This window comes from Sander vitreus, chromosome 21, assembly GCF_031162955.1.
Source record: "Sander vitreus isolate 19-12246 chromosome 21, sanVit1, whole genome shotgun sequence".
Lineage (NCBI taxonomy): Eukaryota > Metazoa > Chordata > Actinopteri > Perciformes > Percidae > Sander > Sander vitreus.
This window is the reverse complement of record NC_135875.1, coordinates 12150062-12167405: the sequence shown is the minus strand read 5'-3', so window position 1 is coordinate 12167405 and position 17344 is coordinate 12150062. Positions and strand designations below refer to the sequence as shown.

Sequence of the window (17344 nt, the reverse complement as noted above, 5' to 3'; positions counted from 1 at the left end):
TGCTTCGCACAACGAACAGACCGGAGAGTGCGCCTGTGATGTAAGTAGAACATATTTATTTTTGACTAATAATCAACCTACACACGTTTGTGCCTATGCGCAGACATGAATAATGGTTTCAATGTGCGGGTGCGCCGTCACCGATAATGTTTTAAATTGTTTTGCTGTCTCCAATAAGTTTCATCTGTTTCAAGGTGCGCTGTCACTAACACGTGTCATTAACCCTAAAACATGACAAAGTACTAACACTGATCTTCCACAACAGAGGACAAACAAACAAATATTCTTTCAGAGCTGTCATGATTTATCAGCTGAGCTGTTTTTTATTCAAACAGTGTGTACTTTACAGTGGGTGCAATAGCATATTCTCAATATACAGCAATATATAAATGTACATAGGGAGTATGTGGAGAAATCAGAGTGAAGATCAGACTATAATCTCTCTCCCTGTTTGTTAACCTCCTCTTACAGGGAAAATGGGTCATCATCACCTGATTGCACAGTGTCAACCCAGTCAAGAAGTGTATTCAGGTTATTGACAAGGGGGCTGCTTGTAAACCATATAGCATATGCCATTCAACTTTGTCCTTGGATTTAATTCAAATAGTCCATATTAATTTCATACAACACTCTAAATTCTTGTTGATGGCTTCACCGTAGACACTTCAAAACTCGCAACCAGTGGATAATCCTCATAAGTGCCTCAAACCTCGACTTGTTAAACAGTATGGTATAAATCCATCTAATATTCATCATTCTAGTGGTGTAATAAACCACATGCAGGAAAAAGTCACACACAGTGTTTAGGTCAGTCTGTCTGCATACCACTTGATGTATGTTTATAAGAACCAGTCTAAACCCAAAACATTCACATTTCCATTGCAATCTCCCAATGCGCTAACCTTTAAGACTGTTCTCTTAAACGTACAATTCATTGTCTTCAGCTCCAGAGAATATGGCAGAAATCTGGTGCAATTCACAGGTTTTTCACTGGAAACAAGAGGGAGTAGGGTGCAGTTTCCAGTAAGTACAAATAATATAAAAAAGTCTTTAAATATAGGCATATAATGTTAACTTTTAGGAGCAAAGTCAGCAGCAATAGCCAGTCCTTTTCACTATCAAACTGACAACAGATCAAAAATAAGTCACCCTGTGTCCAGATGCTCGTTTGTCTTTTTTGTTCCGTCTGCTCGCAGAGTGAGCCTTCTTCAGGTCGAAGTACAGTCTCAGGATAAAACTGTTTTTCAAGTATATTCTGATTTGCGGATATAGTTGGAAGGCACATAGCCTCGCCGGCCTCCCGCCTCCGCCAGCCACCAGTCACTGTTGCCGTTCATGTCCTTGAACTCCAGTATCCGCAGCCGCTGATTGGCTGAGATGCTCAGCTCATTGGCACAACGGGCATCAAACGAGTAGAGAGCGTAGTAAATCTAAAAACATAGAAATAACAATGTCATCGTTAGTTTGTGTTTTAATTTTAATTTTAAAAGCAGTATGAATTAATGTTGTTGGCCCTTTTAGTGGTTGTATTCAGGATCACCCTGTGGCAATGCACACCCCTCAGCACCAATTGTTACCAGGATTGTATCATTTTTCTACACAGACTAACTTAAAAAATATAATATATATATATATATATATATATATATATATATATATATATATATATATATATATCACTTGAAAATAAATTGTCTGCCATTGTTTTGATATGGTAAATGTCTGATTACATCATAGCAGTCACACTAAATCTCACCTGATGACCATCTAATTCACTCTCTGGTTCTGGTTCTGGTTCTGGTACTGGTACTGGTTCCAGCTCCGGCTCGATGTACTCATCTCTGGAGTAAACAGTCCTTTTCTGGCCACTATTATCTCCATTTCTCCACTGGTATGAACTGTAGGTTTTGTCTGTGTGCCCATACCGCTGTGACCGACCGTTTCTGAGTGAAGAGTAAGAGTCTGTCTCTGAGAGGTCTGACATCTCCTTGTGGCTGCATGGACTTGCACAACTCGTATCACACGTGTCTCTGTGATTGCCTGAATGCCGGTAAGAAGGCTCGGTGTCTCTGTGACTGGAGGAATTTCGGTGCGTTTGGTCTGAGAATTCCCTGCGGTTGGAGGGATTTCTTGGGGAGGAGTTGATGGAGTTGCTCTGACTGGATGAGTCAAGGTTGGGTGGATCTCTGTGACTCCTACGAGATGAGGCAGAGTCCAGCGAAGGGTGTGGCGATGAATGTATTTGGGGCTGCGATGTGGAAAAGCTGACGGTGGCTGATTCCTGGTTAAAGGTCAGTGTGCTGTTGCTGTTTTGGCGGGAGAAAACAGGGGAGGAGCCGCCGTAGCCTGACTCATTAGATGACTGGCTCTCGATTGACACATCCGACTGACTCCTGCGTGGGTTGTAGCGTTTGAGGAAGGAGCTGTACACAAAACCCTTGCCAACTGCAAAACAAGAAAAGCAAGAGAAGACATTATAAAGTGTATTGCACGATATTGACAAAATGTGATATTGCGGTATTGATTATGAATATTTCAATATTAATTTCGATATTTTTAAACATATGTAAAATTACAAAAGTTATGGGAAAACGCATCAAAATAGATTCATAACAAATTAAACAAGTTTTCTCAACTGACAGTCATATTGGACTGGCCCAACATGAATAAATAAATAAGGACCATGTCTACTGAACAGGACATGTTTTACTGGTTGTACAGTATTAAATAAATAAAGAGAACAGGACACATCTATTTCTTCACTTACACTACTAGTCTGTCACTGTCGAAATATGCACACACGTGGTACGCTCCGTAGGGTTTGTCACGTAGTGGACCCGTGCGCTGACGTGTACTAACGTGCAAGTGGCACGGTAACTGGCCAATGAAACATGATCATTATAGCGTTTCAAGCGGGCTCTAAATCAAACACAACTAAGCCACACAGTCAACGGCCGGGACGCAGCGCTCCACAAAATAAACTAAATATTCGATATGATATTGCGCAACGTGATATTGCCATAACGATATTGAGTCAATATATCTTGCACCCCTAATTGCTGCACAATTTTTTTCCCCAATGTCACATCAAAATATGTGGCTCATTTGTTAAACATTTTTATTTCAAATCAAGACTTAGAGTACAAATAACCCACCTCCAGTATCAATTAGCCAGCGGTTGTGGCTACCCATGGGGTCCTGTTGCTTGATTACACCCACAAGGTCTCCCTCTAGTATAGAGATGTCCAGATCCTGGGCTGCATTGAAGTTTCTCTCTGCCTGGAAAAGTTTCTCTGGACCATAGCGTACCAGAAGTCCTGCACGGTGCTCATCTGTTTGCATGATGTGGTTCGGCTGAAGGCGACAAGGACAAGACTGGTTAGATCATGAACTCCTTGTGCATTATTTATTAACCCTCTGAGGTCTAAGGACATTTTCACATATATTCTTTTTAGGGTATTTTCATAAAGCCGATCCCCATGTGTTTCATATCACAATTTTCAGAACAAACTCAGCTTTCCGTATAGCCACGGCCCAAAAAATTCTAGAGCAATGTGTAACTTCTGATGTGTAGTACGAATTGTTTCGGTGCTTGAAATGAGTTTACCAAAGTCTTAAGTTATATATGATTTAAAATACTAAATTAATGTCTGAAATGAAATTTTGTAATATTGCTTTTTCAGTAGGAGTTTTGTCAAACATTGTTTGGACGCTCCGGTGCGTCTTCCGTCCTCAAGAGGGTTAAATTACACTATGGCATAAATGGGATGAGGGTTCAACTCACAGCTCCCTGCAGTTGTCTTTTAGAGGTCTGCTTCTCTAGAGTCTTCTTCTCAAAGGTCTTTTTTGTGGAGGTGGCTGGAGGAAGGTTCTCCGGACAGAAGCTAAAGCTCTGCAGAAGTTGGAGAACTCGACCGTACTCTTCTTGGAACTTAGCAATCAGGTTGCCCTCTGTGCCAGCTTTGTTAGAAAACTGGAGACAAAGGTCAAGTTAATAACAGAATGTAATGAGTACAACTCATTGGGAATGGATTAGTATTTTTTTCAAAACGGGTCCATAAATATTTATGAAAAAATGTCCCACTTCCTACAACACCCACATAAACAAAGTAACTCACAGCCTGTAGAAGGGGCTTCAGCTCCCCCAGTGTCGTCTTCATGAAGTCCTTCTGGGATTGAGCGAAAGCCCTCACACAGCCAGTAAACAGCTCCTCTGCTGCGACGTGGAACTTAGGGAGTTCGTCCAGAAGTTGGGCGTTGAGCGCCTCATAGTTGTTGCGCGCCACCTGCAGCTCATCCTGGACACGGCGGTCCTTGAGGCGGTCAGCCCGCTCCTTGCAGTTGTCGTAGTCCAGCAGCTTGTCGAATCGCTTTTGGATGAGTTTGTGCGGCCCGGCGAACATGAGGAGGAGCTGGGTGAGCGGTTTGATGACTAAGGCCTCTGTGCGCTCCTTCTGCTCAGGGAACAAGGGAAGGGGGTTGGACAGATAATGTGAGAGGTTATTCCCAACGCACTTTTACAGCATCTAAGTGAGGCTAAACAGGAAGAGGACTTACAAATTGTGTGAACTCTTTGTCGCTGATGCAGCGGTGAGCTCTCTGGAAGCGCTCCGGGTCAAGGACGCTGCGCTCTGTGTAGATGTCACAGAAACTGATGGCTGCCAAGACCTTCACAGATGCCGATTCCTAAAGCGATGCATTTCATTACAATCCATCTTGCTATGAGAAGTACTCCAAAAACATTATACGACAAAATATATAAATGTATATTTTCATTACAGACACTGGAAATAAGGCCCATGACAAATACGGTTCTGCACAGGTGTTGGTTAACATATTGATTATGTTTAAGAAATAGAATTAGTACTGAAAATTTAATCAAGAAAAGATCACATTGCATTACGATTTTGGAAATACTTACAAAATGGCACAAATCAGGCACAGTAAGTATTTCTAAGTGTATCTACTTTCAGTTTCAGATATGGTCTAAATAACAAAGACACTTGAGTTGGAATTTTCCACGTGACAGTGGTAAATTACTCCTACCCTTATATGTTGCAGGTACAAGGAAATGTCTCTAATAAAAGACTTGATGAGTCTCTCCTGCAGTCTGAACTTCTTCTCAGCCTCATCAAACGCTTCATCTTTAATCTGGGAAAAAGACAGAAGACCGAAAGAGAATCAGAAGCAGAAGGTTTTCATTTGCTGCATTCAAGCAGTCTTCCCTCTACTCGGGTTAAGAACTTAGCAAGGAGCAGTGATGTACCTGGGGTGACATTCCTGTCAGGTGTTTGAGGTGGCTGCTGACTCGGTTGGATTTCTTGATAATGGAGTGCATGCTCAGCTTGGAGATCTTGTCAATGAACGTGTCTCCGTCGCCTTTCCTGTACTTCACCACTGTGGGCAGCAGAGGGAAGACAGTTCAGACTTTGTACAGGATAAATACTTTCCCAAATACAGACAAACCAGCAGGCTTTAAGAGGTTTTTACCAAGGTCCTTCCTGCGCTTGTACTCGTTGATGTTTACGTTGATCTCTTTGATGGCCTGCAGAGCCTTAGTCAGCTGGGGCCGGTCGTGGTGGCTCTCCGGTGTGGCCCCCAGCAGCTCCATCAGCAGCAGTGGGTAACGCATCACCCGCTGCACCGGCTTGATTAGGAAAGAGCCGAGGTTGATGTAATTTGTTTTCCCCCTGAAAAGGTAACAGAGACGGCAGACAGCGTTTGGTTGGAGGGGAAAACAAAAATATGTGAAGAGTGAGAGACTCTCACATACTGTCAGCATTCCAGCCACTATTACAGTCACAGCTATTGAATTACATTCCCATGTTCATGTAACACATGTCTCTATATCATGTGGATTGCATGATCCAATGATATGTAACCATCATCACATAATCATATATTCTGATGATGATCAATACAATTTTTGGGGGACATAAAAGAACATGGAAGGCACAATAGAAAACAATATTGATTTGCTTAGTTTAATGCAATCTAGAGGACAAATGAATTTAGCAAATGCTTAATTTGGTTGTTTACAGACACAATGTAATTTGATGTCTGCATGGAAGCCAATTACTTTCTTCTAAAATGTAAATATTTTCTCATTATTACAAGATCATTTCTTGCTATTTTACAAAATAAAGAGAACAAATCGATGGCATGTTATTTGCCAATTTAAGGTAAACCCATTTCCACCTCTAAACAGTAAAATGTGTCAATGCACACATTTTTCCCTTTGTCAGTGGAGGAAAACGCATGCAGTTTCCCATGTTTATGGTGTCAGAGGTGGATTGTTGGTCAGTGTTTCTCTATTCTCTATAAAGCCAATGTTCAGCCCTTCATGTTACAACATTCTCATAATATTGAGAAAATATTTTATAACAGTTTCTTTTTATATATATATATATATATATATATATATATATATATATATATATATATAAAAATATGGATTACACCATTTTAATTTGCAGTTGCTGTTTTAGTCCAGAAGATGGCATTAGATGTGTTTCCCAGGGTCAACAATAGCCACAGAAGAGGAGGAATATTCTTTTCACAACAATAGTATACAGTATTCACAATCTCTCTCACACACACACACACACACACACACACAGGTAATTTCCAGGGAGGTTAGTGAGCAAAAGGCATGCGTTCAAGATGATTCTCATGCTGTAAATCATTGACGGCACTCGTTATTGAGACTTACCACTCGCGATAAATGGCCCTGTTGATGGAAAGGTTGGAAAGAGATAGAAATAAAAACAGGATTTATAAACCTATGATCTGGTAAAAACTTTCATGAATGTTTAATTTTCTAGTCTTAAATTCTGCAGAACTCAAAAGGAAGTATTTGCTTATGCACAGACAAAATCCAGGATTTTAGTTTGCAAGGTCAAAAAAACAAGCCCGCTGCAACCGCAGTTGTTATGGTTTTGTTGTGTGAATTCTCTCTTAAAGATGGAATTGGCCCAGTGTGGCAGTAAAACATGGCAATTTCTAGTAGGTGGCAGAAAACATGACCTTTTTTAAAAGCTGAATAGGCTGCAGGAGACACACACACACTTTAGAAAAGACTATTTTCCTGAAAACACTGGCAACATTATGGTCAACTTACAAAATTACTAGAAAAACTGTGTTTCAAAAATGAAACACAAAACAACTTCATGTCAACAAGGGATTGGCCGTGTGCAAACACAGCTGTACATTGTCCTTTTATTTATTAAGACTTCTTGGAACCATCTGCCTTTTTTGTCTGAAACTTCCGGTCTAACAAAACCTGTGTTTATCTTCAAACACAGATGACTTTATTTTACAGCAGTTCCAACTCAAGTGTCTGAGTCACTGATGGTGAAACCAGACAGGTGAAACCAGGTAGGGCACATTCTTGGACTGCTCTACATTTCTGAGGAACGTCATAGTGCTCCATCTCCAGGAACATTGAGATGGAGCACACATGGTATCTTTACAGAAAAATGTTATTACTATATATACCATGGTATAAAAAAATGCTTCTGTTTGAAGATTTACTAAGCCTGCAGCTCTAGCATAACTTGCCCACGCATCAAAGTTCAAAGTCTGCTAAAGAAACTCGATCATAAATTAATTCCATGTGACTATCAGCTAACAGGAAACCTTACTTGAACTTTTTTCAAAACATATAGTGTGACGCCAGGAAATCTGAATGCCTTAAAGGTATACTTTGCCGTATTTAGTCCAGCTTTGTGTCATCTTTGTGCGTTGATGAACGGTGTGTGCTTTCACTTGTGCACTGGCGCCACGGAGGAAAGGCACACATCGTTCATCTAAACGCATTGCCCACACTGCCATGACACAGAGCTGGATTGAAATCAGCAAAATATCTCTTTAATTGTCCACAGACTCCATTTTAAAGGTTTTATTCTACTGCAAAAACCTATTTAAAGTTAAATTTTGAAAAGGGTGTCACATAACACACTGTGACCATACAGCTATCATTACTTTTCCACTTACTGCACTGCACTCTTCGTCTTTTACAGTTAATGTTTTACTTCAACCGTTTGTATTAGTGGCCACTCTTACTAAGTTTTCATGCTTTTACAAACACAAACATGCAAAAGATATTTTTTAAAGTCAAAGCTAAAATCTAAAACTAGTAAGTGACTCCGTTTTTTGGACATATTTTCACTCCTCTTAGTGACTCACCTCAGTCTCTCCAGACATTCCAACACGTGACGCTGGATGTTTTCATCCTTCTCATAGCTCTCGAGCAGAGAGATGGCATCGTCATGATTCTGGCAGTAGATCTTGTACACCTCTTCCAGCTCAGCTTTGAAGCCCAGAAATACATTTCCTGAGAGCACAGGGTACAGAAACATAAGTTAATGTGTTTTCTTTTAAAAAGGGAAACAGGAGAGGAAGAAGGAAGATGTGTTTCAGTAATATAAAACATTACACCCTAACAGACAGAAAAGTTGGGAAGTCGGTACAGACAGAAATCAGAACTGTTACAATACTTTACTTTAACGGTGACTAATTTCAAAATGCGTTCATGTCACGTCTTATGGCGTTTTTCCATCACATGGTACCTGCTTGACTCGCCTCAACTCGCATTTTTAGTTTTTCCTTTATGAAAGAAAGTACCTGGTACCTGCTAACAGGTACTTTTTTTAGTATCACCTCCATCGAGGTTCCAAGCGAGCTGAGGTGATACCAAAAGGTGACGTGAAAATCTGCAGTCTACCGATTGGTCGGAGAGAATCATCACTAATCACTGCGTCATCATTGCTAGCATCAGACGGGTGTGTCCTGAACAAACCCGCCATTTTGAAATAGTTTAGCCAGCAGTGGTTTTTTTGCCTCCCCAGCTTCTTTTGAAACAAAATGTGTTCTGGCTGTGGCAACAGCCACATGCCGAGAGTAAAAAACAACACACCTTCGACGTTCGGTGTGTGTGTCGCATTAGGTCACGGCAGTTTCCTGCGGCGGCGCTATGACGACCAGCCACGCTCGCCTCACGCATGAGGCAGTACTGTGGACCGGCGGCGCTGTGTCTCTCCATGTTGCAGGTGAGCCGTGTGTGCGTGAATGGGGGCGGGGCTGCGCGGAGGAGAGATCCAAACACAGGCACGGCTTTACAGAAGGAATGGGTCATGGAACTCAACATTAAACCATATCGATATAAACGACATCGCTTCGTTCGTGGAGAGGCAGCAGATGCACCGATGCGACCTAGGAAAAATCTTAGTCGCACCCTTACAAATTTTGGTCGCATGTGCGACCAAATTGGTCACACTCTAGAGCCCTGTGGGTAAGCGCCATATGTCAACTACATTAAGATTAGGTGACAGTTTATGGTTGTAATGTGAATAAAGTACAAAGCACAGCATGCAGAAAGAAGTCGCTTGACTCGACAGTTTTATTAACAATTACTTTATAGGATATGCATCTTTTTAAAGCTTCTTACCAATAGAGTCTGTGTCCTGCAGTGTTTCAAACAAGCGTTGTGACAGGTCGATCACAGAGCTGATGTTGCCAAAGAGCCCATCAAAGTCCACATTCTTCACCTTTTAGGAAATGCAGAACGTTTTAAAACAGTGCTAAAAGTTCCTCTGTGCTGTTCACTGATAAAACATTTGTATCCCTGTCATGACTGTTTTTTCGAGTATCCTAGTTATAAATATACCAACCTTGATTCAGAAACCTAGAAAAGCCCTTATCCCGGGATTGAGAAACCTGTTTGAGAAACTAGCTGGAATACTTACTTGTTCGCAGGTGCCTCCACAAGTAATGTAGTAGTCAGTAAAACTAAAAATAAGATAATGACTAAAAATAAAAGTCTGACATTTGTAATGTAGATGATACATTTTAAATCGTCGCTCTCATCTTCCATTTCTGAAGATTAGATGAAGAATGTGCTGTTGATCCAGCAAAGGGGTATATGCAGTCAGAAACCAAACTGAGTAGCGTATACTCATTTATAAAGGAGAGGTGAATAATCAGGTTTCTCTCTAAACTTCAATAATTCATCCTAAATATGATAAAAAAAATGTATCTCAAAAGCCTCTGTTGTCTCTGTAAAACTCAAACTGTATCTGTTGCAGGTTGATAGTGTTTAACAGGCACCTCATATCAACTCTGCCTCATAAATCTACATATATGAAAAATAAATCGATAGATCCCGTATTTTACAGGGTTTCAGACCTTCAACCTTTTTTTATGAAACCATGCTCTTAACATACTCTTAATCCACCTCCACAATGTCTGAACTCCGGATCGTTTTTACCTGTTTCTTCTGCAGTGGCTCAACGATCTCCTCGACACACATCTGCAGGTCTTTGATGTAGTCCTTCTCCGTCTGCAGAAGCTCCTCAATGACCTTTAACCTCTTCTCCATCATCCTCAGCTCGGGGTCCTCGGTGCCGGCAGCAGGGCTGGCGTCCGAGGTTGGGGAGGCATCCAGGGGTGTGGGTTGGGACGACAGGAGCGTCATCTCTGGAGAGACGGAAAAGAGACAGATTTAGTTCCATCTAAACTAAAATGACAATGGTTTTTGATCTTACAACTACTTTTTTTTAATCATTGTAATATTTTTGATTAAGCAGTATTGAAGACAAATATGTGTATTTGTGTATACATTTCTCAATTGCCATGGAATTGGCATTAACTCAAAGATTGTTGTAGCAAAAAACACAAAGGGGTTATTCTAAAGATGAAAAAGGCCAAAAAGGGAAAAAGAAGAACGTTCCCAGTCCCATTCACTGTATCCAAATATACTGCTGCCCGCCCACCCACCCAGCCAGCCGGCCCGCCCTTTACTCTTCCTCTTGTCTGACTAGCTTTTGATTAACGTCTCTGCTCTCACTCCCAGAGGGGTGATCTCTGGGGATGCCTGGGACTGGAGGGAGAGCCTGGTTCATGCACCACTGCTTTTTATGAATGAACCCAAAAGTGGAGTGGACTCAGGCTCTTTGTGTGTGGCACAATGGCCTGTGACAGCAACTAGAGACGTACAGGCTCTCAGGGACCGAGCAGACATTAAATAAGAGGCAGTTAGAGGGGGACTGAGAGAAGGGAGATAACGGTACTGGAGAGCGAATATACGTGTTGTACATATTTCTAAAGATAACTTCAATTGCCACATCTGCCATTTGTATATTCTATTATGCAGTGACACATTAGGCTCTTATGTTAACAGGATATGTCTGGTGATATTCTATATATTTCCTATTGTCAACATCCCACAAAAAGAAAACAGATGATGAATTGTTTGTGTATCCAAAGTCTGGGCTTATTCCTTTGTGCCATAGAACTCCATTGTCATCCAAAAGCTATTAAATAAGCCACACTGTTGGACTCGCTGACATGCTCCTTCTATACCAAGAACATGGGCACTGTGGTTTATTTAAAGTCGATTCCACATACACCATCCTGCTGCTGTAAATCCTCACTAGAGCACCAAATCTGCGGCTGAAAAAAGTCCCCCAAATGAATGCCCTGTTTACTTTTGTTTGAGTAACTTTTGCTAACACCCACAGTTTTAGGAAATTATTTACGCTTTTTTGAATATTGGAGTATATATTCATAACCCGTTTTATAAAGATTTACATCTTCAGTAGGAATAAAAATATTTGGGGCTGATTATGTTATCATGAGATTGACGAAGACAATGTTGGTTTAGGTCTTCTCAGGAGTCTGTTGATGATAATAAAAATATAGCTCATTAGCAGCCCTATCCTAGTGTTGTGGAGGAAAAGATACAGTAGCAGCAGAAACATGGGTGCATACAATGCAAGTACCACTGATAATAAGTTACTTTGCGCTCCAAGTTAGATTAACCTATTCAGAGTGGAAACACTGTTGCCATTGGAGGTTGTGTATATTTTAGTATAAAGGTCTGTTACATCTCAGTAGGTCGAGATGTGCAGCGTTGTGTTGACGGACGAGGGTAACGTCACCCTGGCTCCTTGAACAGATGCTGTCAGAGGCTAATGAAGTTAACTCTGCTTCTTACCCTCATGTTACCCCATGGACTTGACAATACTTGCATGCTTCACACACACACACACACACGCACACACACACGCACGCACGCACGCACACACACGCACACACAGCCAGACTGCTGCAGCATAACAGTTTTCTTTAAATTACATAAAAAGCAGTTTCATCCTTTTGAAAATGTTGTATCTAAGTGTGACCACTTCTCACGAAAGTAAGAACAAACCCTTTAACACTTCATTACAAAGCTTTTTACATTTTGATGCAAACTAAAATATTATATTTCATGACCCGACTGTGTGTCTGATCCTCGGGCCACCTGTCTTGTCTCCTTCCCACCCTGAAATCCCACCCTCATCCTTCTCTCTCTTCACGTGACTTGGCTAAAGCTCAACTCAAAGGAGCTTTTCTCACCGCTTGCACCACCATACCTCCCCGCAGCATCCGTCACTGCTGCCCAGGTAACTGCCAACAAGTAGCTCACTAATGGGTTTTAAAAGTCATACAGCAGCAATGCGATACAAAGAGAAGCCAAAAACAAAAGACTCAGAGTTTAATTGGAATCAATCGGTTCGTTCCCACGTTTGATCCTCCACGTACACACACACACAACCACATCATATGCTCCACTTCACAGGCTTAAACATGCAGCTATTTCCATCATAACCAACCTGTGAACCCACATGACCACATTTTAACCCACTTCTATGGATTTTTCTTTGTTCTATGAAGTATTATAAAGAGGGTACACACACACACACACACACACACACACACACACACAGAATTTGAAAGAAACACATTACATGAATTAGCCAAACACACAACAACAGGTGCCTAGGGCACAGTACAGATACCTTGAATTCGATACCAGTTCCTAAACTTTTTTCGATATCATTTTTATAAAATCCATTTTAACTAAAATTTCAACATTAAACTCTCCAGGGGGAAAAAAAAAAACTGTTTAAACAACTCTGGGTGTGTCTGTCATGTGCTGGGTCATTATTTGCTGTAGCATACAGTAAGCCTTGGGTGTATACAGGATATGTAAACACACACACACACACACTGTAGAATTGGTGTGACATGCTTATAACCGTATGATAGACTCTTTATAGGGAGCAAAGATCCAGACGAGGAAAAACAGGGTTCATGACTCTGCAGGGGGCTAGAGGGTGTCTGCACAGAAACCCAGCAGCATGAGGGTTAGTCAATGAGTTGCATTCAAGTGCTGACCTGGTTACACACATTAGAGAGTTTGGAAAAATCAAACAAAGAGACTGCCTATGTAATCCCTTGAAATATAGGGGGTTATATGAGCTAATGAAGGCAGAGGAACTGTACTCCCTTGATTCCCTGCATTTACTAAATGTCTCCCCATCCGACTGTAATGTGCAGTTTATTAAATTAAATTATTCCCCCAATCAAAGATTAATTTGAACACAAACTTTGAGATTATGTGCCCCAGCTTTAAGTCAATGTTTGTAATGCAAAGGCATAAACAGGTGGAATCAGTAGAGCGGAGCCGGTTTCCAAAAAACAGGTTAATCTCGATACCTTCGCAGCGTAAAACCTGGATCAGTTTTATATCCTTTTACATCATTCCAGATTTGGAAAGGTTTGGAGATTTACTCAGCAAACGTATCCAGAGAACTCAGTAAACCTGCTTCTTGGAAACAGGTGCCTGGACACTTTACAGGACTCGGACTCAAAATGGTTTCAAGTTGGAACCAGTTCTTGATTGCCATCCTTATGAATCATGTTCAACACTTAGCTTATAGTAAAAAATATACAGATTGGATTTTGGGGACAGCCACAACAGGGAGTGTACTTTATAGCACTATAAAATGACTTCAGCCAGATAACATCTCTCACTGCACCGCACCTTCTGTCTTCAGACGCCCAGTATGACGACAGGCACAGTCACAACTAACACAGGTCATCATGATTTAACAAAAAACAAAGTAGTGGATATCAGGTCGCACAAACAATGGACAGCTGGCTTAAAGCTTTAGTGTGTAACATTTTTATAGTTATAAATGTCCGTTACATTCAAGCCATTGCCAAAAAACAAAAATCAGCTCCACACAACTCCACACAACTCTCTCTGTATTTCTCAGTATGGCTATGTTTAGAAAATGACGACTTTAGCGCGCAGAAACTCAGGCGAAGATAATTACCTCTTCTGAAGAATCCATCATGTTTTTTTAATCCTACGTGTCCTCCTCGGTTACAGGCAACTGCGGAAGGCTTGTGTCATGTGGATGCAACAACAGTGTCGTCATTACTTAGAATTCCTCATGGGGGAAACAAAAACTACGCACTATAGCTTTAAGGTTGCCCAAAGCCCAAAGTGAGATTATGGCTGGAGTGAAGTCCTGGGTAGGGATGTCACGAGACCTGGTACCAACATTCTTACAACTTACTTGTACTGGTACTTGTTTTTCTGCATTAGCATAGGTACTGTTGGTAATGAAGGTACGAAGGTTGCAATTCTCCCCAAGTTTAGTCTAATATTGAATAATAATGGAAAAACTTCCCATTCTCAGGGGATGACAACGGACAAATATTTGATGATCTGAAGCCGGTATGCAAACGATGTCATCGTTAATTTTCAAACACCTCAAATTTGGCAAAGGTGAGTGAGTTTCAAATCATATTAACATTAGGGATAGACTGCTTATCTGCCCTGGCCGATTATCAGGCCGTTTTGTTGGCAGTTTGCAGATTATCTGTATCAGCGATTTATTTGCCTGATAACCAATAAAGTTTATTATTACAAAAAGTGCGCTATTTGGCTCCGCTACAGTTCTGTTTCTGTCCCTCTATTTTGGTTTCACTCACCACTATGTCTGACTTAATGTACCACCCACAACACTATCTGACTGTCTTTTACTGTGTATTATGTTGAAAATTTCCAATTTATGAAATAATTGCTTAAAACAAAGCATTTTGTAACATTCCAAAATCTTACTTTTGACTTTCATTTTTACTGTAAATGCATATTGATTCTAAATTTCAGTTAAATTTCATTAGCGGTTTCATTAACTACTAATAATTGGTATCGGCATTGAAAAACCAGTATCGGTTGATCCCTAATTAACATCATATACTGTAAAACTTCTAATCCTTTTATAATGTTCAACTGTTACGTATTATACATCTATTTTGTAATTTTTTTTTTATTATGTGACTGTTGCCACTATTTTTAGAATGTTAAAATGTTTAAATAAAGGAATTAATGTAGTATTATTATTTATTTTTTCCTTTCTTTTTTAAACACCGTGGTATCGACTTTGGTATAGAGTATCGTGTACTTTTGGTTGTATTGGTACCGATTACTAGATTTTTGGTATTGTGACATCCCTATTCCTGGGTATCACATACTCCCACTATGATTAATGGTTAATATGCATTGTCACAATACATTTGTATGAAATCCATCTTTGTTTTTGTTTTTGTGAGTTTGCCCTAACCCAGAGAGTAAGAGGCATCTTTACCACTTTATCTGGCTTTGCCCACTAATGCATGCAATGATGCAATTCTGTCATATTCAGAAAAACACATTTAGTGCTACAATGTCCATCTAGGATTGGTTAAAATTGTTGATAGGCAGAAAACAATAGATCAAAGAATGGCATGTTAATGGTTACACATTTCATTTTCAGTCCCTTATCAATGCTTTTGTAACATATTAAAAGAACTGAAAATTCCCCTTTAAATCTGTAAAAACACAAAACAAACATAAGAAATATTCTCCCTAAAATTCACAGATGCATTCTCTCCAAGGCACTATATGTCCGCTGCCTTGTACACAGGCAAAAAGAGAGCAAGAGGGAGGCAAGAGAAGAGGATGAGGCTTCACCCACCTGCTGCTCGCAACTTTCTTCGAACCACTTCAAAAACAAGCACACACACACACACACACACACACACACACACACACACACACAGTGATTCAAACAACGCCACCCATTCTACGATAGTCCATTGTCAATATGAAGTCCAGCTCCTGAGCCTTGTAGAGGACTGTGCGTCCCGCTGCAAAAACTCCATTCCAGACCTCCAATTACCATGAGAATGGATGGGAACCCACCATGATTAAACACACACACACACACACACACACACACACACACAGACACCAGGGAGGACGACCACTCTGGCAGACAATAAAACCTGGAACTGGACTATCGCTGCTTGTTGCTTAGAATGAGATGAGAAAACAGGTGTCCTGCTTCAACATGCTGCGTCCCATCCATACTACATACTAATCGTCATAGCATACTGTTTTAGCAGTTAGTATACAAAAAAAAAAAATCAACATCCTTGTTAATTTTATACTAACAGGAAATTATGTAATACGTGGGAAGATGTTTTTGGAACTGTTTTACCATAACTCACAATTCACTTAAAGTACATACTGCAGTATGCATACAATTATGACACACTACCTCTTCATAACATTGCGCGAAACTTGGACCCTCTTGCTCATATATGCTGCGCAAAGGATTGTAGTTAAAAATAGCCCGAAAAGCATACATTTTTGGCATACTACATTTGACATACTATGTATTGGGACATACTAAAAACGTTTTTTTGGGATACTAAATAGTATGGTATGGCTCTTTTAAAGTTATGTTGATAGAGCTCTCTTTGCTGTGGTTAACTATATAATCCTAACTCTACATTGATTTCTAAACTTAATTCATCTATTAGAACTTTTGGTGGTGAAAATTCAGAGAATAGCCCCTAGTTTATCTGATCATGCTTCCTTCAGATTTTAATGCTGTTTTTGCTGATGGAAATAATCGTTTCTGAGTTGTTATGAAGCATTAATGTACATGTGGCTACTGTAACATTTAAAAAGGGGTTATGCTGAATAGGATGGCTCAAGTGCAGTGAAGTGTAAGTCCATTTCTGTGATTAATCTGTTTCATGTTTCACAGTCTACTGACACCTGACCTGGCTCCTCCTCTCACAGGCAGAATTTTATCAAAATGATGATGCCTGACTCAATATCTTCCCCTCAATGTTCCCAAGTTTAAACTCTTTTATATAAATACAAAACCATCCAACTAAACTCAAAAATATTCTTTCTATCTAAAAAATGACAACAAATCCACTTTTAAAACAATACTTCTCTGAATTCATGGTCTGTAGTTGGCGTGCTCCAATAATAGCCGTGCACAGTCAAAAGTTTTGTCTTGCACAGAGCGCTCTAAGGTCAGACACAATCAGTGCTGTGTGTGTTCTGCTCCAAAGTTCACAGCAGAATGCACAGTCACCATGGTGACTCGAATAGCATGGGCCCTTCTTATATCAAGCCAAGTTTTGTAGAGCAGGGAGTGGCTTTGCTGAA

At 40.4% G+C, this 17344-nt stretch overlaps 1 protein-coding gene across 1 annotated transcript in view; it reads right to left on the bottom strand.

The window, feature by feature from the left end:
* Positions 1 to 297: 297 nt before the first annotated feature.
* Positions 298 to 17344, bottom strand: part of dnmbp (dynamin binding protein) — a 56245-nt gene continuing 39198 nt past the window's right edge. The window contains 13 exon segments of the mRNA XM_078279862.1: positions 298 to 1430; positions 1757 to 2445; positions 3156 to 3354; positions 3785 to 3973; positions 4119 to 4454; positions 4558 to 4686; positions 5047 to 5151; positions 5267 to 5397; positions 5491 to 5690; positions 6713 to 6730; positions 8188 to 8335; positions 9449 to 9548; positions 10268 to 10476. Of these exon segments, the coding sequence (XP_078135988.1) occupies positions 1245 to 1430; positions 1757 to 2445; positions 3156 to 3354; positions 3785 to 3973; positions 4119 to 4454; positions 4558 to 4686; positions 5047 to 5151; positions 5267 to 5397; positions 5491 to 5690; positions 6713 to 6730; positions 8188 to 8335; positions 9449 to 9548; positions 10268 to 10476 (2639 nt within the window). The 3' untranslated portion in view covers positions 298 to 1244.